The sequence below is a fragment of the Manacus vitellinus genome, unplaced genomic scaffold (genome assembly GCF_001715985.3).
Source record: "Manacus vitellinus isolate BGI_N305 unplaced genomic scaffold, ASM171598v3 scaffold_2_pilon, whole genome shotgun sequence".
In the NCBI taxonomy this organism is placed as follows: Eukaryota; Metazoa; Chordata; class Aves; order Passeriformes; family Pipridae; genus Manacus; species Manacus vitellinus.
Genome location: NW_021940208.1, coordinates 37,209,096 through 37,233,128, shown reverse-complemented (window position 1 = coordinate 37,233,128; position 24,033 = coordinate 37,209,096). Strand labels below are relative to the sequence as shown.

The following is a 24,033-nucleotide window of genomic DNA, read 5'->3' as shown; positions in this document are numbered from 1 at the left end:
TTCACTGAAATATGCGTTATAAGCTTAATTCATATTTAGGTTTTTGAGAACACTTACAAGAAATTAATTTTGCCTAGGTTTTCTCAACTGGTTTTTTTTTTTTTAAAGGAATAGCATATATAGAAGACAGAGTCATTTATAAGTCCTAAAAAGATAAATGCAAGCTATCATCTCAAGAAAATCATACAGCTAGTTAGGATGACAAAACAATCAGAGGAAGTATTTCTGAAGCTCTTTCTGGGATCATGGAAGAGAAAAAGGTGACTAGGAATAGTTGGTTTGGATTTGCCAAGTCTAAATCACACTTGACCAACCTGGTTATTTTTAATGATGAATAGATCTGTGGATGAGGGGGGAGTGATGGATACCACACACCTTGTCTTTAATAAGGCTATTGACGTGATCTTCCACAGCATCCTGTATCAAAATTGGGATTGTATTGTCTACAGGGCAGAGCAACCAGATAGGTGAACAACTGGCTGGGTTGTCAGGCTCTGTGGGTAGCAGTTAATGGCTCATACTCAGCCTAGAGGCTGGTTACAAGTGGAGCTTGCCAGGGATGTACCCTGAGACCTACTCTCTCTAATGTGTTCACCAATAATCAGGAGAAGGAGGTGAAATACACCCTCATCAAGTTTGCAAACCTTGCCAAAAGGATGGCTAAAACACTGGAGGGCAGGGTTGCCGTTCAGAGCAGGCATCTGACATTCAACAAGGCCAAAATGCAGAGTCCTGCTCTGGGATAGACTAACCCTGGTGATGGTTCAGGCACTGTTGAGCTGGAGAGCAAGGCTGGGGGACCCTAGCAGTGTTGGGGCTATATGAACACTAGCATGACCAACAGGTCAAGACAAGTGGCTATTCCGTTCACTCCTCAATTGGTATGCCATGTTGACAATACCGTGTCCAGTTTTGGTGTACTGCTGTGAGAGAGACATCAATAAAGTGGGGCAAGTTAAATGGTAGGGCACTGGGATGGGCACGGCTGGAGCAGTGGAGAGGCTAAGAGGTTCAGCCTAGAGAAGAGATGCTGCAAGGGGACCTAACAGCAGCCTCCCCAGTACCTACCAAGAGAAGTCATCGAGTCACTGAGAAGGGAAAGCCTGCTCTTTATTGAAATGTGTGGCAGGAGAACACAGCACCGTGGTTATAAAATTGACTGGGACAAAGATTGGTCTGACTGGACATGTGGGGGAAATTTTCTCTGAGAGGATAATCATGCAATGCCCAGGGAGGCTGTGCAGTTTCCATCCTTGGAGGGTTTCAAACCCACATGGGTAAAAGCCCTAGGCAACCTGTCTGAATTGTCTAAACAGTTTTTTGAGCAGGGTTTTGCTCTTGGTGATCTTTCAAGGTTCCTTCCAACCTAAATTAGACTTAAAAACAAGAAATACAACATTGATAAGTGCCTAGCTGAAAGCACATCTTAATCTTTCAATGGGCCACCCACCTCTTTCATCCTTCATTCCTTTAAATGGAGCTACAGGAATTGAATAAGGATATAACATGAGCAAGTTTTTGAAAAAAAGTATGTTGAACACAGGTTATAAACATGTTAACCGTCTCCAAAATTCAAATTGACTAACTAAATTTCCTAACTAATTTTCCTCTGCATTTGTTTACAAATCATATGAAGTGAAATCTTTTAAACTTCACTGAAAGGAACAATCTGGATATTAGAAGTCTGTACGTGCCCCCTACTACTGCTCAGTAAGGGGCTTGGTGAACAAATAATCATGTTTATGCCTTTTCAGTGGTTATAGAAATGTCCTTAATTAGGAAAATGCATTTTTGAATTCAACCTGTTTTCAAGAGATGAGGATTCACAGAAACACATTAGCAAACTAAATACTGATTTTTCAGTTCTACACCTGATTTTTTAAAATGTTTGCAGCATTCTTAGCAGCAAATGCCTTAATTTAGAAGCCTCTGCAAACTAAACATAAGAACAAAAATTTGTGCAGTTAATACACATTTACCTTCTTCAACTGTCTGTACAAAGGCTCCTGAAGAACTCCAATTTGTTGTAAACCCAAAGCTGCGACTGTGGCCAGGTCTCTGGTTTATGCTGATTCTCATTTCACTGTACTGTTCCTGAAAAATAAAACATGACACTACAGTATCTGGTATCACAGGAATCCAAATGAGGGAAAGGTTATCCTCTAAATAAGTGAGGCTGCTCACAATGTGCACTTTAATCATCTATTATTAGCATCACAGATAAAGGAAACAGTATTGGAAGTCAGTTAACTAACTCATTTGTTTTTTATTCAAACAGGTGTTCTTTCAGTTCACATTTATATTTTCTCTACATGTACATTCCACTCTGCATTTCTATCAGTTTAAATGTTTTGTTAACACAATGCTACAAAACTTAAGATCTTGGAGGAAATTAAAGCCCTAAATGAGTCTTCTTGGATAGTCTTGTGAATTTGTTGAACGTACTGCCTCCTGAGAGAGCACCAGAGATGTGAAAAAACTAGATACCAGTAATCAATCTTATTTTTTTTCTTGCACATCCGACAGTGAACATCATCAGCTTACTTTAAGCTCAATGTTGCAATCAGATTTACTTAAGTGAAAAATTACTCTTTTTCTTTCGTGTGAAATACTACTAGCTTGCTATGGAGACCTTAGATAATAAAACTAATACCAAAATTAGCTAAATTCAGCTCTTCCATTCTAGTGGACTTCCAAGATGCTTTCAATATCTGCATCAAACCCTAACATAATCACTTTAAACAACAAAAATATTTGAATAGGAAAACATTTTGAAACACTTGCTTTCAATCCCACACTATATAATAAGAATGTGTTGCATACATTAACATTTTAATGTGAAATCATTAAAAACAATTGAAATACCCAAGTGCATGCTATGCATTTCATTATCAGGAAACTGACATTGTAATAAAAGGGAAAAAAATAGACTTTTTCTGTCAAATAATGTTAAAATAGCAACATGTGCATGGAAGAGACCCAGTATGCTTTTATACATGCATTAAATGGACACCTATGTTTTAGCTGCCTAGTGAACCAGCATTCCTGAAGGGTGGGATTCATCTTTCCTAACTTAAAATATTTAAAACTCTAGAAATCTGTGCCAACTCCCCAAAGTTCCTATGTTGGTAGGATACAACAGGAAGCTACAGGGAGCACTGCACAAGCAGATGCAGCCAGCCAGAGTCTCTGGGAGGTGCAGCCAGAGGAGGCTTCAGCAGTACCTGAGCACTGGATACAGAAGAAAACAACATTGCAAGGCAACATTCTGAGGTATGGTCTCATGTTACAGGAATGTTCCTGGGAAAACACTCCCCCTTACAGCCCAGGGGGGCTGTAAGTCTTTTTCTTCACAACACAGCTACCAGCGTGCAAATGCTCCTGTTCAACTCAAGCCCTTAGGTGAGTATATTAAAAGTGAATCTACTAACAGGTTAGCACACTCTGATAGAGAACATACAAACATTTGGAATATGACTGTGTTCCTGTCTTCTTATTTTTTTCCACTATCCCAACATGACTCTTCCAACCTATCACTTGTCAGAGGAGCAATGTGACTTTGTACACTGAACTTCATCATTTGGATAGGTCATCTCTAAAACAGTCAGTGCTCCACAGACCTGGTGTTACTGCCCAGATGACTAGTGAACTATATCAATCTCTCATCTCTGGCAATGATTTACAAACAAATGGAACTTGCATTCCTTAAGTTACAGTTTGTTAAGTTATAACACAACACAAGCTGTCTTTTTTTTTTTTTAATTTTTAAAATAAAACACCCATATTACTCATTTGTAGGAAGGATTATTTATAATCTCTTGACTAATGATGAGAAAAAAAAATAATATGGACCTAGTATATGCTATTCTCCTTTGCCATGCTGAAAGAGATTCTAAGAAGCCATATCTAATCTATGTTTTCACTGATTAGAACAGAAATTCCTCTGCCTGTTTTTGCTACAAGACAGAAAAAAAAAATTATGATCCCTTTCCTTATACATCAATCACAGTTTCAAAAATTTAAGATAAATTCACTGCAATGGCCAAGGGGTATCAGGAACTGCAATATGTTCCTTTTCCACAAGTGATTAGGAAGAAGAATGGTTCAAAGTCATCAAATTTCTGAAAAGATTATATGGGAAGTGATTTCATAAATCAGCATCTAAGGTCTTACGACCTTCACTCAAGCACAATTACTGGCACAATTCACTGGCACAATTAACTTTTACAGCAGCATCAGGAATGCAAAGAACTAATCTCTAATCTGTCAAGCAGTATAAAGCACATTCTCAGATATTACAGAAAGGTATCAAAAATCAAAGCTGTTGCTGGTCATTTTTTACACGTGAAACATGCAATCAGTTGGAGGAAACAGCACTTGAAGATACATACTTCAAAAAGAACACAAAGACCCAACTCCTGGATAAGCACATATGCAAAGAGATGGCGAATTACTTCAAAATTAATGTGAACATTAATGAGATTCAAGTAAATAGCTAAAAAAAGAGAGAAGGAACTCAAGCCAGATGGAAAAAAGAGGATAGTATGATACTGATGTTTATGGTTAGCCTTGGAAAAGCTGATCTTTATTTTCCTCCACCAGTTTAAAAGTGCAAATGAATGCTACAGCAGTTCAGGTAATTTATCTAACTGACATACCTGACTGTGTCACAATGTGTTAATTTGGAGAAAAAACAAAAAACTTTCCAAGCGCTAAACAATATTTAGAAAAACTATTTTCATTTAGAATAATAAATAAAATTAAGCACATGGCATATGAAGGGTAGGGAAAAATGCAGCAAAAGAAACAATTTTTTTCCCAAATATTCTCTTTCTCATGAATTAAATCAAAAGAAACAGAAGATCTCTGAGCTGTCTTCTTACTGCTAGAAAAATACTTGCATTAGATGAAATTTTATATATTTTCTCTTTTACTCTGCTGTAGCATTCAATTACACTAAGTAATCCCATTATTTCCACACTTACCATGGATTTTGAATCCTCAGGCTCTGTTGGACTCGTAATTTCTGCAGAAGATGCAAGTGAAAGAGAATCAGAAGGAATGCCATACTCAGGTTTAAGAATACTGCTTCCAGCATCTTGGTCTTGGGATTTTACAGGTAATGCCAAAGTAGGAGCAGGTGTTGACTGAACACCTTCTTTTTCCTCCTCTTCCTCCTCACCTCTGCTTCTGAATGCACTAGTGGAGAGAGGGTGTGCAGAGTCTGGTTGTGAAAAGGAGACGCTGGTGAACAAAGTTTGAGTTCTTTTAGCTTTTTCTACTTCTCCGTTGTATTTCAGAGTATCATCCATCTAGGACAAAAATAACAGTTTGGTAAATATGTGCTTCTAAAAAAAATTCTTTAAATTTTTCAGTGATCTTAATATTTAACAAAAACACCTCTCACCCTTTCAAGCAAATTCTGGTTTTTGTACCCATTACTAAAGAAGAGAAACATATTTTTTTCTCTTTAAATTCTTGCAGAATAAATAGGCCAGACTTTTTAAGATAAACTTGTTAAAGTTTAGAATAATTCTGCTTAGAATTATTTGCATTCTTACCATTTTTTAAATTTAGACAAATAAGGATTTAGGAGAAAGCTATGAGAATCAACATAGTAATGTGGCAGGGGGAGAATCAATTTCATTTTTTCAGTGCTTTACTGAGCAGACAAATTTTAGGCTAGCATAAAATTTCAATTTCAACAAAGTCAGCAGAGCAGAGGAAACTTACATCACCTGAAAAATTCATCTTTACCACTTTATTATGTTAACTTAGCTCCAGATAATTACCTCCAACAATGACAGTTTTTTTGTATGGCACACTAAGGAGACTTACACAAGTAATAAAGAGAATATTCTACCAAATATAGTTACTAGCTTTAATTCCAGGAGTATGTTTAAGAACAGAAACACAAGTAAACATCCAAAGCCATGACAGAACTGCCTGCTCTATTAACACAGCCTTCATCATACAGCAGACAACTTTTTTAAAAGCAACAAAACTTTAAAACTCTACTGTTCCCCCAGCTATTAAAGACCCACATTTACAAACTCCAGGAATGAAGCAGAATTTTACCGTGAACGACCGTGGAAGTGACGAGATTCCTCTTGAGTGGACACCAAAAGGTCTTGGTGTAACCACAGATGTTAACCTAGAGGTATCAGTTTTCTGGTAAGTTCTCGGGAGAGAAGCTGAAACCTGAGCTGACCCAGTTTGAGCATTCACTGAGTAGCGAGTAGACAAAAGAGCAGAGCTCTGCTCCTCTGCCAGGCTCTTTGGCAGAGCAGGAGCTTCTTGAGCAGCCGAGCTCTCCGGCAGGTTCTCCTTGGGCAGCTGTGAGGCATATTCACTTTTGCTGTCCTTAGTGCTGTAGGAAGTATCTTCTTCCAAACGGTAATCTTTTGCTGCTGACCATGTAGAAGGTGCTTTTTCTTCACTAAACACATCGTCATTCAGTGAATACCTCCAGCTGTGTTCCTGTTTTCGCTGCCCATAGGAGTCTTCATCTCTCCCCTCCCTAGGGGGACAGAGTGTGTTAGAACACCAAAGTAACCCAACAAAGAGGCAGGTCCTAAGTCTTTCAACTACTGAATGTTCAAGGCAGAGTATAAATCGAAAAATACATCTCCAGTAAATTAAAATGAATGGCATAATTTAAAAATATTAGTATTTTCGTATCTTTTTAAATCTACCTTCTCCCCCCTCCTCCCCATTTCAATACTCTCATAGCACTCAGGGATACTACTGTCACATTTTCAGGCTGCCGCCATGACAGAAATTTATATTTGCCAAGAAAATTATATAGCCATCCAAATTACATATCCCCAGAAACTGATATTTAATTTAGGAAAGAATGTAAAGAAGGTAGTGCCATAACACTGCCTGAACTCTATAACTCTAGTTGACATTTCTGCTCTATGAATACACTATGCTGAATTTTAAATAACTAAATAAGATGGTGTCCTGAAGTTCAGATTATTATTCTTTTTGTGCTATTCATTCCTTTGTCATAAAGGAACAACCACCACTTGGATAATCGTTACCACATAATTTTTAAGATTCTGATGATATTGGATATTCAATACAATTAGCATCCATATTTTTATTCAAGCAATTAATTTTTGTCCTCAGAACTAAAAAAACACAGAAATCCAAAATATTCTGGGTTTAAATTCATTAAAATTTCTTTTATGAATACATGCCATTCCATTCTAATACTTCAACTCAGTCATACGTGCATTTTAAGCAAATAAATAAGACTGTCACCAGTAGAAATGGTGACAGTAGAAATGCAGTTTACACTTTTTACTCTTCAGAGATTAAATACTCAGAGGAACAATTAGGGATAAAGGGAAAATCAAGTAAAAGTTTACAGCTCTGTAACATACATTAAAATTCTGATTGTAATTATTCACAGTGGCTAAAAGAATAGCAAATGTAGTGGTAGAATAAAGAGAAATAGTTAAGCTTATCCAAGAATAAAAAAGGCAACTCTTCAGTTCAACACTATTGTTTTAACTAATTTCAAAAGAATGCAAATATTGACTTCTCAATACATTTATTTATAGATAGCAGAGCAAAATATCATTTATAGAGCAAAACCATTTAACATTCTGTGCAAAGACAGCATTAGTAAACCATATTCAGCCCTCCAATTGCCTAGATTTCTGCACTGTGTTTTGCAACTAAAATTGTTGAGATCTCTGCAGAATCAATTGCAACTTGGCTACAAAAGCTGCTCAAGAATTGAAAGGAATAAAAATGCTCAAATTTAAGTTCTTCAACATAATACTCCCATTAGGGCCATTACCTCTCCTGCTGCATTTCTTTCAGTGACTTGGTACTCGTTCCAGACACTTCAGAGGCTCTCCTTTCAATTTCTTCTCTCTCTTCCTTTTTCTTTTGCAATTCTGAAGTGTAGCTCTTTCTACGATTCTTCCACTTTGCTAGATCCTATTAGAATAACATGAATGTATCCCATCAGATTTTCTCAAGACCCCATAGAAGCACAGAGGCATCTCATCACATGCTACTTATAGCCTTGATTTTATTCACATTTCTGCATCACAGCCATATTTTAATGTACCTTTCTGCTAAATGATAAAAGGGTTCTCATATTTCAGTTAGGCTTGCAGGCTCACTGCCTTCTTAAGCTAGTAATTTTAATTATTGGACTACATGTGGAAAGGCACATAATTTTGCTCCATTTTTTCCCCTCCTTAGAATATTCAATTTTATTCCAGAATACTTTACCCAGTGACACACAGTTGAAAACTGATGCAAATGCCATCTGTATTTCTTTGTTGAAGGCTTTGGAGTTTGGGATATTATTATTTTTCCAAATTACTATTATGTTAGACCAATACATTAGCTTGAGAATAAACATGCTTTAAATTCTAAATTGAAAACATATATTACTATATTTTCCTCATTTCTGTAAAACCACAATGTGAACTCTAAATAGTGTCCATGAAATACCAGAGCTGAGTTAAGGAAAGTACTGAATATCAGAACTGAGATGGCTGAGATGCATTAAACAAACAACTATGAACTTCTTGTTCAGTGCTTTGTTCTTAATTTCAGCTTCTTTTTGATACTCATTGTCAAGCAGAGATTTTAATAAAATCAAACATCTTCAGATACCATTATGATACTGTGCAAAGCTACCATACAGTTTACAACCCGGATTTAAGACAGAATTACTAAGAGATAGAAGCCTCAAGAATTTGAACAACAAAGTATTATTTCCTCCCCCCGTTTCCCAAAGGATCAAATACTAGAGATTCCAATCATTTCATAAAAAAAAAGAATCACAAATTTCAGATAACACATGAAGTTATGCCCTAACTTTTCTTTATGTCATCAAAAATCAAGCCTGATGGTTTTATTACAATACACTCAAGTCTTATCCTAAAGCATTAATCAGAATCTTATGGCAATATTTAAAATAATTTCAGTTCTGCATTACACAGACATCCCCAAAACCACTGGTAGTTGCACGAGATGGATCATTTTAGAAGACAGCCCATGAGTTGCTGCACACATGCCCAAGTTTGTTTACAAGGGACACTGAAGGCAGTCCTTCAAAGTAGGACATACAAAGAGAGGTGAAAAGGAGTCCTTACTTCTTGCCACTTTAGATCTTGTTCTTGCAATTGTTCTTTTATCTTTTGTAGCTCTTCATAACGGATTTTGCGCAATGACTGCAGCTCCTCTGCACTGACATCGTTCAAAGATTTACTCCTAGGAAGAAAAAACAGCACTCAGCTTTATAACATCTTAGCTATCATTTATGCAAGTGAAACCTTCAAAGGGGGAGAGATTTCTATTAGTAGAACTGAGTGCTCATAAGTGTTATTTCAAATAGAGCAGGAAACACATGGGCAGCTGAATGAACAAGGCTGGGACATGCTCTAGCGCCAGCACGCAAGTCATTAGTTGGACATTTGAGCAAATAAAATCAGGTTAAGGGAATAAGCAGCTCCATAGCAGCTCCATGTTGATCATTCACATTGAGCTTCTCGCATCCAACTGCTACTTCTGTTCAAACTTATTATTTGTATTGATCTTGTTCCTTCCTTTGACACAAAAGGCATTGCCCCCTCCCTGAGTCCAAATTCCCATCCTTTGACTTCTCTCCTGTAACAGCCACACTATCACCTCCCATTCTTTTGTTTCTTAAGCTAAGCATGGCTAACATAGCCATCTTCTTACTGATTTCTTCAACATGGCTACAAGTTTCCCGAACTTCTACTCATTAGTTCCCTTCAATCTAAATTCCTCAAAGTTCATCTTTCATGCTCCCTCCCCTGCCCCATGCTGTTTTTTCCCTTATTCTTTCACACTACATATGATAAACATAACAGGATATTTAATTCAGATATAGAACAAGACTTCTGCTCAGATTTGACCACAAGCCTCTGAGACACTAAACCAAATGCAGGTGCTTCATTGTAAGGTTCAATGCTGTAATATATAAAATGAAAGCTAGTTTCCTGAGGTTTGAGGTTTTGTTGTTTGATTTGTTGAGGGAGTTTTGTTTGTTTGTTTTCAAAAATACCTTTGTTTTCATTTATCCGAAGTATGAATGATGGGGGGTGTAACCAAGTTCTAATAGGACTTGAAAACATGGCACTTCTCTGATATGATGGAAAATCAGATTGAAACCTAAACTGATTCAGCACAGAGCCTTGCTCTAATCTGTTACATTCCAACAGAGGTCTGAACTAACAAACCAGACTCTCACTTCCTCCCAAGAGGCCCAATTCACTTTTGTTGGTAACATAAGACTTTGGACTTTGGCCTCTAGAAATAAAGACAAAGGCATTAACTCATTGTATCTGTTTGCTTGTCTATTTTCCGAATGGGAAGAGTGCCAAATTTAGCAAAAATCTCCTAGTCACTATTGCAGAAACTCTTGTACAATTCTTTTCCTCTTTTTTTATGCTTAAGTTACATCATGTATAGAAATGGTTTGGGGTAACCAAATTCTACATAAAAGTTGTATCAAATTTATTCCAAGTGAGTTCAAGAACACTTATATAACTACAGTTTCCACTTAATTCTCTTGAGTTATTATATATGCCTGCAACAAAATAAGAAAATCTAGACCTAAATACAATGTACCCTAAGTACAGTTATATTCATACCAAGAAACAGGATGTTAGTTTTAATTTTAGTCTAGACTTAAAAATCTAACTAGTGACTTGAGTCTTCTGAGTCTCCCTCCCCTAACATTTAACAACTTCTGAGACACTTCTTGTTTCTTCTGGAAGTATTTAGTAATTTATCAGCTCTGCCTCAGAGTAAAAATAGAGAAGTAAACAAATAAATACATTTACAATAAAAAATAATTAGATACCAAATACCGAACATGTCATCACAAATTAAGTGGAAAAATTCTTTCTCTTTGACTCGCAGTACATCATAAACAACATCTAAGTTCACATGACACTAACCAATAAGTTTATCACTGAGGATTCAATAACCTGGAGAATATAAAATAACCACCGACCATTCTCCAATCCCATGATAAATATCATATTGTTATTAATTTCAGGTTCTAGGTGTACAGCTTTCAAAAAAAAATGTGTACTGATCTTCCTTTACATTTTTCAATGTTTTAAAGCCTAATTTAAATACAGAACATCAAATACTTCAGTAGGAAGAAAATATTAGACCTGATTTTCAAAGTGCCTGATAACTATAACTTGGATACACTAGACGCCACAGACAACTTTTGCCATACACACAGCTTTTAGTCTTCTACATTTGTTACGTAAATTGCCAAAGCACAGAAGAACAAAGCATCATGCACAAGTTGTTTTCAGCATAAGTTTTTAGCTACTGTGCATGCATAAAGATGTAAAGAGGAAAAAAAAAGGCATAATGATTTGCAAGCTTTCATAAAACTTACCCTTGCTCATCAGAAAGCTTTTGAAACAGTCTGAGAAATCAGAAACCAAAAAAGAAAAGATTCAGTGTCTTGATATTGATAACACTCACACCATTAGTATACCAGCACTCTTACTAAGTAAAGTGAAAACTGAAAGCCTGGGAACCAGCCAGCATGGAACAGCACATTGGGAATCGGACACTAGTCAAAAAACACACCAGGACTTGCATGATATGCAAGTTGGGCAGAACTGACAGAATAAGGCTGCCTGCAAGTTTCAAACACTTCTGATTTAGCAATACTGCACGAACAGAGCCTTGTATTAATTCTGCACCACTTATTCCAATGCTGCTGAACAGCATGATGCTCAAAAGAGACTCATTTCAAGAAATTGAAAATTTCTCAAAATTAAGGCCAATTTGAGTCCCAACAAGAAGCGTGGCTTACAGAGGCTGTCTTCTTGTTACTTCAAGCATTTCTGATAGTAAACAAAAGTAATACTTGGCTTGGACAAGAATAAAAGGCCTTATATAGACATTTAGCAAATTAAGTCGTGAACACAATTAATCAGGGTAATTACAGAAGATTTTTTTAGTATTCTTAAATGTATTTTATGATACAGGTATTTTATGCTGTTGAATGAATTCTTAAAATGTGCAATATTTTCAAGCACTTCAAAAATATTCCTCAGTGAAGCTTGCATTTAGTTACAGTATTAAGCTTAAAAATTAAATGCAGCAACATCAAAGTATCAACTGGAACACAGAAGTGTCTTAGTCACAAAGTAATAATGCATAGCTGGGAGAACTGCAACTTGCAATGCCGTATTTTCAGAGCTAAGGAAACATTTGAAACTCCACTCTCCCCCAGAAAGTAGAAAATTCAAAGGAGAGCTAGGAAGTAGTTAAGAAATAGTTTTCAGTCAGACGAGAAATTTTGAGAATAACAGGAAAGACTTAGCAGAAAGTATGAATTAGGACTGTATGAAAGTAGGTGGAAAATACTGGCAGAATAAAATATGTCACAGTGGAATTTAATATTACATAGACATACAACTTGCATGCACCATGAGTTCAGGCAAACAAAACACTATTTTTTTTCTTCACTTCATCTAATCATCTCAGAACTGTGGTAGGACAGTTTACGAGCATTTTCATACTTAGGCGCAAGCAAGAATATCAGAATGCCCATTTCCAGAATTTGTCATTAAAGAATTAATGTGTTTCAGAAATGTTTTCACCTACTATCTTGCAAAATAAAAGGAAATATTTCTAGCCTCCAAAGACTTTTGAATAATCACTATTCCTGTACAACCATTGAAAGAAACTTATGCAGAACTTTAGCCTGATGGAATGATAACATATTTTCTCTATAGTGGCAGCCTAAAATTAGAAAACATTATATTTTTTTGTTGAAAATATGGTATTGCAGTCATGGGCTTTTATTCAAAGCAAATAAAAAGCTTTTTCCAGGACGACATGAACAAACAGCAGATTGGCACTCTATGAATGGTTCAGCACAAGACGAGGCTTTTCTGAATGGAAAGGGTTCAATGGCACTCAAGCACAATCTGTGCAGGACACAACCTGACCTCTCCACCATCTGCCGTTTCTTGTGTCTAACTTTGCTGGCCTCCCTGATTGCTTCCCACTTCTTCCAGTCTTCTTCACTGCATGGACCTGGGATAAAATTTACTGGCTGTATGTTGCCTCCAACCTTCCAAGATTCAATCTTGCGGGTCAGCATATCATCCTTCTTATGGTGGGAAGATGGTGACAGTACTCTGCCGTTGCTCTTTCTTTCCTCCAGTGTCGTGTTTTTTTCAAGTAAACATAGAAATTTGGATCGGATCTCTTCTGGAAGACTCCATGGATCAGGAAACAGTGCTGGGTGATACTTGTCAGGAGCACCCGACAAAGGCACCTCTTTTTTCTGAAAGAGGACTTTACGGAAAATCATGTCATCCTTTTCCAAATCTGGAATCACAGGTTGGCCCTCTCTGGGTTGCAGGATTATCTCACCCTCTAGAGGAGGCTCTTGATCAGAGAATTTTTTTAAAAACCGAGGGTCTTGAAGAACAACTTGATTCACATGGAAAGCCCCGGTTTTCCGAACGAACAAGTCGTCATTTTCCAAATCTGGATACAGATATCCATTTTCCTCATCTCCTTGCTTGCATCCTGGTATAAAGGAAACATTCTTTCTACATTTTATGAGCCTAGGGCCAGAAGTGGGATCAATTTTGGTCTCCGTTTCAGAAGACATGTAGTCAGAGTATTTTTGCAGGGCCTGAAGTAACGAAAACTGACTGAAGCATATAAAACAAAAGGAGGGAAGTAAAAATATCATTAAGCAGCAAGAGACAAGCAGATCACAATGTATTGTGATATACATTTGGTTTAGACTTGCAGTATCCCAAGCAGTACAACTACACCACTTGTCATCCACCACCACGGACTGTAGCACAGCACACGTCAACCAACGCAAAGGTATCACAGCATACTAACCTGCTCAGAAACATCACGCCTACATGCTCACACACAAAGCCAGTAGCCCTATGCAGCATGTTATACTTCCACATCTATGTGTTTCAGAAGACCAGCAACTTACAGCTACACTAAAAGAAAAAATAAACCGAAACCACAACAGCAAAAGAGTAATAACCAAAAAAGCACGACATCATGGGACATGGTTTAATTTCATTTAGCTGTTGCACACCCAGACATTTCTTTTTGAGGCAGCAAGAGAACAACTCATGCAGCAGTATCAACCTGGGCTGATCAGAAGACTCCATGATTTTTCCTTCTGCAATCTGTGACAATGAGCTTCTCACATATTCAGCAGTTGGCTTATAGCTCTGATCCCTTCTGCAACTATTGTTCCAGTCAAAAATTGGTCTTGGTTGATTAGCAACAATGGTACAGCTTTGCTTGTAAGCAAATTCCTCATCCTCAGAGTCTGATTTCTTTCTACTGTACAGCAGCACAAAGAATGAGCAGAGGGAAAGAAAAAAACCCATGAAGTGTACTCATTGAATAAAATGCACAGTTGGCAAAAATGCAACAGTATTACAAAAACAGTACTTCAACTATTTTCTAAAAAAAAAAAAAAAAGGAAAAAAGAAAAAAGAATAAAAGTATCCTGCTGCTATACTGGCAATGAAAATAAAAAATAAAAATAGGGTCACAGAACTACACTTTATTTATAGGCTTTGCACACAGGAGAGAAACAGGCATGCATCAAAACGCACCTGAACCCTTGAATCTCTTTATACCAGGGTTTAAAAGAGGATTTCTTGATTTTTTTCCATAGCAATTCTTCTTCTGGAGTCCAAAACTTAGGAAGAAATTTGTCAAAAGCAACAACTGTATGTGATGTTGAAGAACTTAGCTTGCGAAAATAGAAATCATCTTTTTCAATGTTTGGGATGCCTACTTCTTCCTCGTCCTCATCAAAATACCCAGATAATTCTGAAGGATTGTTAACTCTTGGTTTGTTTTCCTCTTTAGTATCCAACTGCCTGTGCCTCCTCTGGTTACTGTTCAAAATATCCAATCAGTTAAGATATTTTAGGAGCAACTTGACATAAAGAATGCAAAAAGACATGCTTTTTGGCTCAGGAGTTCAGCCTTGTGAATGAAGCGTATTAGTTCTCAATTCCATCACTGCAGCACCAGAAATAATAAGATATATTAAATAAAAAATAAAATAAAAAAAAAGTTAAATGGTTATATCAGCATCATATTTCCTCTGACAAAAATACAAAGTTTGACAGAAAAGGCATATCAAATTATCAGCTGTGTTAAAATGCTGATTAGAAGACTAACTTTACAGAGTTATTAATGGACTGCAATAGTTACTGCATCTTGGATTAGTATCTCTGACCTCAGTGGTTCAAGCACTGCAGCTAGTGGACCAGCTGGATAACTTTCTTGCGAGCAAGATTTAGGAGAGTCATTGCGCAACACGAAACGGTGTCCAGGTGCAGCAGAGCTTACAGGGCTCTTTTTGACTAGAAATCTACGTTTTGCTAAGTCATCCAAAACAACATCAGGCAGCCTTCTTTCATCTTCTGAATCAGACCCACTGTCATGCTCATAGACCATCTGGAGGGAAGCTGGATTTGTGAGCCCACACTCTGCTCTGCTATTTTGGCAGGAAGCTACGGGATTTGTTTCATGTCCACTGAGGTTGATCAAAACAGGAATAGAATGAAAACAGTGAAGTCACAAAGGATGAAACCCAAGAACTGCCCACTAATCTCATCAGTATGCATCAAGAAGCCGGACAACTGAAATTCATCACCATATTTCGGAAAGGGTTTAGTGAGAAACTAAAACCGTAGGTCTATCTCTCGTGAACTTGCATTTAAGATCATTTAAATACCCTCTACCTGGAGTCTGATCAGCTTCAAAGCATTACTCAAACATAAAAAAAAAAACCCAAAAAACCAAAACCAAAAACACCAACCACACAACCACACCAAAACATCCCCCTGGTTAAAATATTGAAAATCAAATACTTGACTTTGCATTGCAGCAACAGCAGCTGCAAATCATTTATTTAAAAAAATTCTAAATCAAAGCCCACTTTACTAAGACCACACACCAGTACCTTGAAAACGTTCCATCTGACTCGGTGAAGACAGGACTTGCCCAGCTCCTCCTATTGTCCTCATTCTTCTCTGTCCTCTTCTTCCTTAATGGTGCTGGCACATAAGCCGTCTGCTTGTTTTTATTGGGTAAGAAGCGATTGAAGTCAGTGGTAGGTTTTGGTTCAATCACAGATATCCTACGGTAAGACCTGTCATCTTTGTGGGAGTCATGCATTTTGAAAGGCAGTTCTGAGTCTGTGTCACTGTCACAACCTTAGAAGAAAGGGGAGACAAGGGAAAGCACAAACATTATTCTCTAGACACAAACTTCTAGCTAGAGCTTGGATCAAAATCTTCTAAAATTTAACTCCATATTTGAGATGTTCTGGCTGCAAATTTGCTGAGCTACTGACAGGACAGTAGGATAGGTATTTTTAGAAGTTTGTGGCAAAGCTGCGATACGATCCATTAAGCTCAATTTGGTTTGCATGACCCTGCTACATTTGTTCCATTCTTTCATTATCACATTCTTTCGTTATCACAGGAAACAAAGTGCTAACCTCTAGACTGAAGACATGAAAGAGCATATAAATTTTTAATTAAATAATATTTCCCATGTAAATTTACTAACAAAAACAAGTTAACAGCAAATAGTACAGCAACATGTTCGTCTCACCAGATTAATGCCCAGTAGAAGCCCAGGGTATATCATGTACTGAACATGGCTACACGTTGCTTTGCTCAGATAAGAAATGCTCCACGTGGCCTCTGCCCAGTGATTTAGTTTTATTCACATGAAACAAAATCCAGAAGCTAACACTTTTTATAACTTTAGACTACAAGTTTGTATTGAACTTTAAAACGGTAGAGAAACACAGGTTAGAATACGGCTTTAGGATTCAATGTCACAAACTGTCTTCTTGTTACCCTTATTTCCATGATATTTCCTATCAAAAGTAACAAATACTATTCAGTATTGAATATTGAATAGTCACAAATGAAGTGAAAACAGAGAAGTTTGACATAAGCACCCTAGGAACAAGGCAAGAGACTTTTGCAACTGGTGAATTTTAGGTGATGACATCAAGATCTGATTTCTACCAGTTTTCCTTACTGAACACTGCACATACACACACCCTAAGGTAGCAGTGAGAGCAAGAGTTCCAGTAACCCTTCCTAGGAAGATTTGTGTGAGCAGTGCTTTGTTTCTACCAACTGTTAAAGGTCAATATTTGCTTAAGCAAAATTCAACTGCAGCAGTTTCAAAACCAGAGCCGACTTTCAAGCCAATTTAAGTACTGGACACCCAAGTATTAGCTCCACACATTGTCTTCTCCTATACTCATATGACACATGTCAACAAAAGATTTTAAAGATAAAAACATACCTTCACTGCCACCTTTTAAGGTTATATCTGATGAAAAGCTTGTGGAGGATCTTGAACCAAGAGAGTCCAAGCTATCAAAAGAATCGTCTCTTTTATGGCTAGCTGAAGATGAAAAAGGCTCTCCCCGGTCAACGTACCAAATATCACCGTATCCACTATCCCTGCCACTTCTGTTCAGGTGGCTGGATTCTTCAAGTGCCTAGGAGAGTAAGTTTTGAAAGGTCTTTTACAATAATTTAAGGTGCAAATGCTACTCATGAGTTATAACTCAAAAATTTTTAAAATGCATTTTGAGTTCACAAAAAAACTTCAACAAAGACTACTGCAAACCTCTAAAAACAACACATACAACAGCTTGGATAGGAGATTCAATACAAGGTCTTAAATTTCTCTTATTTCAGTCAAAGGGAATCGAAATTGGGCTATTCACAATCTACCACATTAATCAGAGCAGGTGGATTCTGAAATTCATATGGGTAGCAGAAGAACCAATGTAAGTTAAAAATCATTCTTTTCACATGGACCTTGATAGCAAGCAAAACAAATAAAATAAATGACTAAGTTGTCCAAACTAATAATAAAATTAAACCCCCAAGAGACTGTTTAGAATTGATGCTGTAATGTATAACAAACTACAAAATTCAGGCTATTTGTTTAGTGTCCTTTTTTGGATTCCTTACCTTAGTCAATGCTTGCCCTAATAAATTCTCAAAGGCTTTAAGACTGAGGTATGGACCATTATAATGGGGGTTACTTTGAGCTTTTCTCCCAAGCCAGTATAATGTAATCAAAACCTAAAAAAAAACAAACAAGCAAAAAACCTAAATACAAACTTAATTACTTTCCTCTCATGCCACATACCAGTATAAAAGAACCTCAGCATGCTGCTAGAGATGTTTGGACAATGAACTGTAACATCTTGTTTACTGTATTAGCTATGATTGCCACCAAAAACAATGAAGGAATGTTATGATGCATTTAATGTATGTCCAGTAAGCTGACAAAAGTACTGTTTCCAATAATTACATTGATTTGGGCAAGTAAGCTGCATAGAGATCATTGTAAAATGGCACTAATTTATATCAGATAGATGAACAGATGAAGAATAAAGTAAACATGATAGTACCATAAACAGAAGTGTTTAAAAATAATTAATCAGAATTAGTGTGAAATTGTTTCAGAAAATATTGAAGTAGATGTGTCTTACATTTTTCACTCTTCTGTTGGTTTCCTCCGGCCTGAAGCAGGGCAGAAAGTGAGGAAAAGAAAAGAAAATCTTTTAAAATAGCTGACTTAAAATGTAATCATAATTCAAGATTTAAAAGGTTTCAAGACCAAATAGCAGTAAACATAAAATATGAAACTATGACTGTTCCAAAAGAAATAAAAACATTTCACTTTGAATACATAAGCATAACTCTGTACTATTTCAATTGTTACATACAGAGTGAGAAACTAGCTGATCTATTACAGTTTCTGTTTTGAGAGGTACACAGAAAGGCTCTATGATTTTTTAATTACCTTTAATTTAGTTACTGACAAAACAGAAGTGGAAAACAAGCTGTTGACTTTGGGAAATATAACCTCTATTAGCCAGGAAGATCGCAGAATGGTTTGGATTGGAAGGGGTCTTGAAAATCATCTAGATCCAACCCCTCTGCCATGGGCAGGGATACCTTCCACTAGACTACATTGCTCAAAGACCCATCCAAGCTGGCCTTGAACACTTACAGGGATGGGGCATCCACAACTTTTCTGGACAACCTGTTCCAGTGCCTCACTACCCTCAAAGTAAAGAATTTCTTCCCAATATCCAGTCTAAACCTACCCACTCTTTCAGTTTAGTCATTTCCCCTTGTCCTATTACATGTCCCAGTAAAAAGTCCGTCTCCAGTTTTCTTGTAGGTTCCCTTTAGGTGCTGGAAGGCTGAGACAAGGTCACCTTGAAGCCTTCTCTTCTCCACGCTGAACAACCTCAGATAGTCAATTCCGTATGAAAGGAGATTTAATTGTAACTTTTTCCCTGATTGTATTGTTTTCTAAGATACTTGACTCAAACACAGAGAACACTTCAGCCTAGAGAAAATTTTTCAGACAAAACAATGAGGAACTGAAACTGAGACATCTGGAGAGAGATGCTGTATGGTGGGTAGAAGGGGTTTGGTTTCTTTTATACAAATACATGTTTTTCAAAAAATATTAAATACATATGCAATCACTAATATTAGTAAAATCTTCTTTTATATATATACCCAGTCTGTAGTACACCTTGGAAGTGCACCAGCAGACACTCACAATGATTCTGTTGTCTTCCTGCTCATTTTAAGAACAAGAAGAAATTTTTTGAATGGGGGGCTCACAAAGGTGGTGTAACACAGACCTAGTCATCAGATGCAAATATTCAGGGCTGAACTGCAGACAGTGGCTGAACAACACTCCTGCCCACAGTGCCAGCAGTTATGGAAGGGTAAATGGCTTAAATACATAGAAACAACTTCTCACCTGCCCCAGATGTTGGTTTGCAGCTGGTTCAGCTGCAAGATTCACACACAGCACAGTGAAGGGATTCAAACAAAAAAGAAAAGACTTCACATACAGCAGCAGAAAGACCTGTGCAGAGCCCCATAACATGCCAGACCAACAATGTAATAGGGCACCTATCCTGTTCCTGCTTGTCTAGGAACAAGCCAGTCAAAGGTTACAGGAAAAAGGTAGAATAAACCATTAAACCATAGGAGACCGTCACAAGTTAGTGAAACGATGACAGAGCCTGGCCAGCTCTTCACAGAAATGTAATGTTCAATGCGACGTGACAATCATCATGGACGCAGACCGTCCCCTCCTTCTCTTTCCTCCTAGTTTGAGAGCACCCACTTCCACTCTGTGTAACTGTAAGTGCCTTGCCCATCTCCACATCCTAAAGAAATCAGGCTACCAGGCACGCAAAGTCCTGAGATGGATCTGACCTGCACCATCTTTGCCTGCAGCTTCCTTAATATTACATGTCAGAGATGTTTCTGGCTTTGTAGTCAGTGACTTCTTTCTCACAGATAAGGAGGAACTCTTCTCCTTTAATCTTAAATATTTGCACGTTTGTTTTGGGGTTTTTGGTTTGTTTTAATCCCTTCCAAAACAAATTGCTATTCTTCTTTCACTGGAGACTATTTTTGAAGAAAAAAAGATTTCCTCTTCATTTTTTTCAGTAGGTTGACTTCTTTTCCAGAGTCCATGTTGCTGGACACACCATGGTTGTGACCTAAGGTGTTACTAGAGACAGACTGATATGCCAAGCAGAGGATGGTAAACTATTCTTGTGGTGGTGTGTACTAACATTCCACTTCCCATACCCAATGGAGAGCATTTTAAAGGTTCACATTCTTTACCTTCAAAGTCTGTCATTAGCAGAACTTCTGCCTTTTTGCAATTATAAAAGCAGAGGCCATGCATGCCCTTGCTAAGGATGCCTTAAAGTTTTCTTCCAAACTTCAGCAGCCCAGTAAGGAGTGAGAAATTCTGCCCTTAGCCAGCTGAAGCCTATATCAAAAAGGCTGCCAACCTTCATGAAGACCAAAGCTAGGTGACTGAACATGATGATGTCCACACCTCCTTTCCCTGAGTTCTCTGGGATAATTTCAGTCAACCATTTTGCAACAGAGCAATATTCAATTGTCTTTATATTTCAATATATTTTCTATACTGGAATAACCATAAATACACTAGGCCTGCGTACTTGGGCTATAAAGAACACAAGCACTAGGACATTCAGGTAAACCAGTCAGTACAGTTGAGACCCAAAATGCAGGCAGGGAGATATTTCACATACTCGAATCACAGACCATGCTTTGTTCACATGTTCACTCTGCCAACAATAGAAGCAAACTCACAAGTTGTTTACTCTTCATGCACAAGGTTTCTTCCCTTGCATTACTACTTTCCTCCTCTGAACTACGTCTATTGTTTTCTAAACCTTTTCAACAACTTGTCAGAATAGACACAGTCTGAGCAGAAGGACTGAAGGGGTAGCCCACTTGCTGAATCAACGCAAATAAATCTTCATCAATGCAAATAAATGTCAATCCTACATTTGGCTACTGTGAAAGAAGTCTGCTTTTGGATGTTTTCATCCAAAATCATCACAGAGTCCAGTTGGTGCCAACCATCTTTATGAAAATATTCTGTGTAACCCAATTTCTGGCTTGAATAAGAGAACACCACTATGCTGAAAGTCACAAGCAGGCTGCTGCTTTGCTCGGAAGGGCCCTGCCAAGGCTGCATCTTAAAGTTAATCTACTGAAAGAAGTCAGTTCCTCTCCAAATGACGATGCAACAGTACTTACTAAATCACTCCATGTGTTTTTAAACACAAACTTCTCTATTTTCACAGAGGTTTTTTATACCTCCTTTTGTTAACAATGCAACTTTGCTAAAGATGTCTGACCGAAGTAAGAAAGCTGCTAAAGAGAGTGGTTAAGATCTTGCTGGAAAAATTTTACTACAAATACTTCATCTCCTCCTGCCACAGTCTCAGCATTTAAGCATTTATTTTGAAGCTTAAAAAAAAAACAACACCGATATTCTGCATTACCTAACCTAACCCCAATACCAAATTCCAGCTAACAAAGAGGTCTCAAAATTGTAAAGGCCACAAGATAACACATATGGGATATTATAATTGTGAAGCACAACTGCACAAATCCAAGTTGAACACTGATAAAAAAGATGTGAAATAACCACCTGTGGAGAAATAATACCTTCTGTGTAAACCATATTATCTACGTCAATCCTTTAGCAAACAGAAAAGAGACAAATGGGACAGAAATAGCTCTCACTTGTCAGTATGTGATATGCTTAGAGACCAAATACCACTGTTACACTTGAACACAACACATATTGACAAACATCACTTACTCCCAGCCAGCATGGACCAACAGATGTTTCTCTAACGAGGACCACTCTACAAGAATAAAGCAAAGTGACACAGCAGATCAGCACACTGAGCCACAGCTCAAGGAATTTATTCTCAGCTCCACTGTTTGCTCAAGGTTAAATAGCAGAATTAGTCACCAAGGCCCTAGCCTGACAATACAAAGGCTTTGGCAGCAGCTTGGTTTAAGGATTTCCTGATCTCCCTTTCCCTTCCAGCCGCTCCTATTTGCTGCCTCCGTGGTTATGCCAACACAACTCTGAATCACACTACCATTCCATGCTACCCATTGGGACCAGAGGGCTGCACCCATTTCTTTGTTTGGGTTTTTTCTAATACACATTTTCAAACCCCAAATTAACTTGCTGGTCTGTTTTAGTGCATGATCATACAAGCAACTGCTGCACCAGCACCATGGCAGAGGTAACATGCTGCTGCAGCAGAGCGAGCAGGGGGCTGGTGAAGGAGGACTCTGCTCTGCACACCAGTACCATAAGAGTCCCTGTGTGACAACACCCCAGCCAGAGGTGTGCTGTGCTTCCCATTTCTGAGGAGCAAGCAAAGTTTGGTAGTATTATATTACTGCACTTTGGGGTATTTAAATTATTTTTTTTTTAAATTGTAGATAATCAAAGACCTTATAGGAGATAGCAGATCACAGTAATTTAAGAAATCATCCTTACAAAAGAGCAGTGCATTTTAAGAAGTTACATTTATTTCTGACTTATTGCAAAACTTTTAAACAACAGACTCAATAGTCTGGATTTTATTTTTCTAACACATTGTATGGTCTGGTTCCCCCACATCCTAACGTACTAAATTCCAGCCTCTAGAAACTCATGATGTCAAATCTACTTTGACACTTCACTTTATTATTTTCCAGGAAGAACATGAATGTAGAGCTCAAGACCAAATTGAAGATATCCAGAACTCTGAGAAAGATTCTGGAAGATTATTTTACAGCATCCCATTCAGAGAATGTGGTTTTCTAAGTGTCTGTTTCTTATATAGAAACACTTTTAAATATACATATCAAACAACAATTTAAAAAAACCAAAACCAACAAACAAGCAAGTTTGAACAGAGTATCCTCCTCCCCTAAACGAGGGTTAGCTGCCAAGAATATGTGTGGTCATGTCCAAAGAGATAAGACAAATCTGAACCCATTTAAGGGAAGAAAGAAAGGACGGAGACACTCCCACTGACAGAAAGGAATGTGCCAGTGACAAACGCACCCTGCCCAGTGCCAAACCCATTCCTTGGTGACAAATACTTCAGAAACCCCAACAGCTGCCAATCTGTTTTCTTCCCTTCCTCTGTACTATGGACCTCACAAACACAGGACTTGAACAGATTTCTGTTTAAAAAGAAGCACTGTTGCTCTCCCTTTGAACTTCCATTCACCAAGGTAGCAGTTACACTTCCAAGATGCCCTTTGAAGGACTTGGAAGAGCCTGGGAGTTGGAGTAGATCAGCACACTGAAGAAAAACCCACTCCCAAGCTCCTTGCCAAGCTCCAGGCTTCTGAGATTCTGAGGAAGATGTAGTAGGACTTGAAGGATTTCTCCACCCCCACCGAGGCATACTGCACAGGAGACAGACACGGTCTGTCCAACCAGCAGCAGGCTTGTGCTAAATTTCAGCCTCTGTGGCCACCTACTCAACTGCTATAAATATTGCTGCTATCGGATTTCAATGAATTCCCACGTGCTGCTGAGAATAGAAAGGCT

At 37.8% G+C, this 24,033-nt stretch overlaps 1 protein-coding gene across 11 annotated transcripts in view; it reads right to left on the bottom strand.

The window, feature by feature from the left end:
* The window catches only part of LMO7 (LIM domain 7), a 130,104-nt gene that overhangs the window by 25,143 nt on the left and 80,928 nt on the right, over positions 1-24,033 (bottom strand). For 5 of the 11 annotated variants that reach the window (XM_029960966.1, XM_018071117.2, XM_029960967.1 and 2 more), the window contains exons 5-17: positions 18,587-18,617; positions 18,060-18,173; positions 17,380-17,578; positions 16,013-16,265; positions 14,649-14,936; positions 14,170-14,370; positions 12,990-13,706; positions 11,420-11,449; positions 9,129-9,246; positions 7,814-7,956; positions 6,079-6,520; positions 4,986-5,312; positions 1,980-2,094 (exon numbers count right to left, since the gene is read on the bottom strand). In XM_029960966.1, coding sequence (XP_029816826.1) covers positions 1,980-2,094; positions 4,986-5,312; positions 6,079-6,520; positions 7,814-7,956; positions 9,129-9,246; positions 11,420-11,449; positions 12,990-13,706; positions 14,170-14,370; positions 14,649-14,936; positions 16,013-16,265; positions 17,380-17,578; positions 18,060-18,173; positions 18,587-18,617 — 2,978 coding nt within the window. Of the gene's footprint in view, positions 1-1,979; positions 2,095-4,985; positions 5,313-6,078; positions 6,521-7,813; positions 7,957-9,128; positions 9,247-11,419; positions 11,450-12,989; positions 13,707-14,169; positions 14,371-14,648; positions 14,937-15,283; positions 15,584-16,012; positions 16,266-17,379; positions 17,579-18,059; positions 18,174-18,586; positions 18,618-24,033 lie in introns of all 11 variants that reach the window. The other 6 variants (XM_018071112.2, XM_029960968.1, XM_029960969.1 and 3 more) reach the window with 6 other exon arrangements.